The 1,429-nt window shown below is 44.6% G+C and overlaps 1 protein-coding gene across 1 annotated transcript; it reads right to left on the reverse strand.

The window, feature by feature from the left end:
• Positions 1–206: 206 nt before the first annotated feature.
• LOC142422800 (olfactory receptor 1f45-like) lies at positions 207–1,151 on the reverse strand. Its single transcript, XM_075528040.1, has one exon. The coding sequence runs from the start codon at positions 1,149–1,151 to the stop codon at positions 207–209; it is 945 nt and encodes a 314-aa protein (XP_075384155.1).
• Between the last annotated feature and the right edge of the window lie 278 nt (positions 1,152–1,429).

The raw sequence follows: 1,429 nt of genomic DNA on the forward strand, positions 1-1,429 counted from the left end.
AAGAAGGATAAGTGATGTTCCATTGCAGGAATTGCTATCAATGATGTGATCCAAATCGGGCCTGAATTGTTGACTGGGAAAGCAATCTGTTCTGAAACCTTTACCCAATTCACAAGAAAAAAATTAAAAACATTTGTACTGTTTTAGTTTCCCAAGACAATCACATAGATGAGTAATTGCTATGTTTTAGGAGGAGTGAAAAATATTTATTGTTGAACATAAAAACAATTCATAGAAATCATTTTTGTTAGGGCCCCTTTCATGTCCTTGTTCCTGAGGCTGTAGATGAAGGGGTTCAGCATGGGGGTCACCACTGTGTACATCACGGCAGCTGCAATGTCCTTCTCACTTGAGTGGGAGGATGACGGGCTGAAATACACAGCAATGATGGTGCCATAAAAGACGGACACTGCAGCCAGGTGGGAGCCACAGGTGGAGAAGGCTTTCCACTTTCCCTTTGTGGATGGGACTCTCAGGACAGCAGAGGTGATGCAAATGTAGGAAACCAGGATGCAAACCAATGGTATCATCATGATCAGACCCCCCTCAGTAAGAATTATCATCTCATTGAGGTGTGTGTCAGAGCAGGAGAGTCTCAGTAAAGAAGTCATTTCACAGAAGAAGTGAGGGATAGTATTATTCACACAGAATGAGAGTCGGGCCACCAACAAAGTATGTAACAGAGCATTCAGAATGGCAACGACCCAAGAACCAGTGACCAGCAGGGCACAGAGCTGAGGAGTCATCTTAGTTGTGTAGTGCAAGGGGTGACACACAGCAACAAAGCGGTCATAGGCCATCACAGCTAGGAGGAAATTGTCCATGTCAGCAAGGGCAATAAGAAAATACAGCTGTGTGAGACACTCCAGGAAAGACATGGTCTCACTGCTGAGTGTGTTGGTCAGCATATTGGGGACTATGGTGGAGGAGAAGCAGAGGTCCACAAAGGACAGGTTGCTGAGGAAGAAGTACATGGGGGTGTGCAGGCGGGAGTCTGTGCTGATGGCTAGAATGATGAGCAGGTTTCCCAGGACTGTGGCCAGGTACATGCTCAGGAAGAGCATGAAGAAGATCTGCTTCTGCTGCTGAGGCTGCCTAGAGAGCCCCAGGAGGAGGAACTCAGAGACACTCGACTGATTTGCCTCACTCATAGCCACGGAATCAGGTTCATGCACAACAGCAAGTTCAGAGGCCTAGATATGGATGGATAAAAGATAACCAAACAAATTCCAGTTTAAGACATGTTTATAAACCAGTTAATTGATTTGCTAAGAAATATCTGTCCACTTCACACACATTCTTAATTACCTGTACTGAGTCGTGATTTGACTCCTACTGAACCCCTGAGCTCTTGTGTGGTATATTTATAATTGACAAACACAGAGGAATACACACCATATTCTATCAATATATGTGTCTGCCTGTATTA

The sequence above is a fragment of the Tenrec ecaudatus genome, chromosome 12, assembly GCF_050624435.1.
Source record: "Tenrec ecaudatus isolate mTenEca1 chromosome 12, mTenEca1.hap1, whole genome shotgun sequence".
Taxonomy (NCBI): Eukaryota; Metazoa; Chordata; class Mammalia; order Afrosoricida; family Tenrecidae; genus Tenrec; species Tenrec ecaudatus.

Coding starts and splice junctions, on each gene's coding strand:
- LOC142422800 (XM_075528040.1), bottom strand. CDS start 1,151: ATGAGTGAGGCAAATCAGTCGAGTGTCTCTGAGTTCCTCCTCCTGGGG.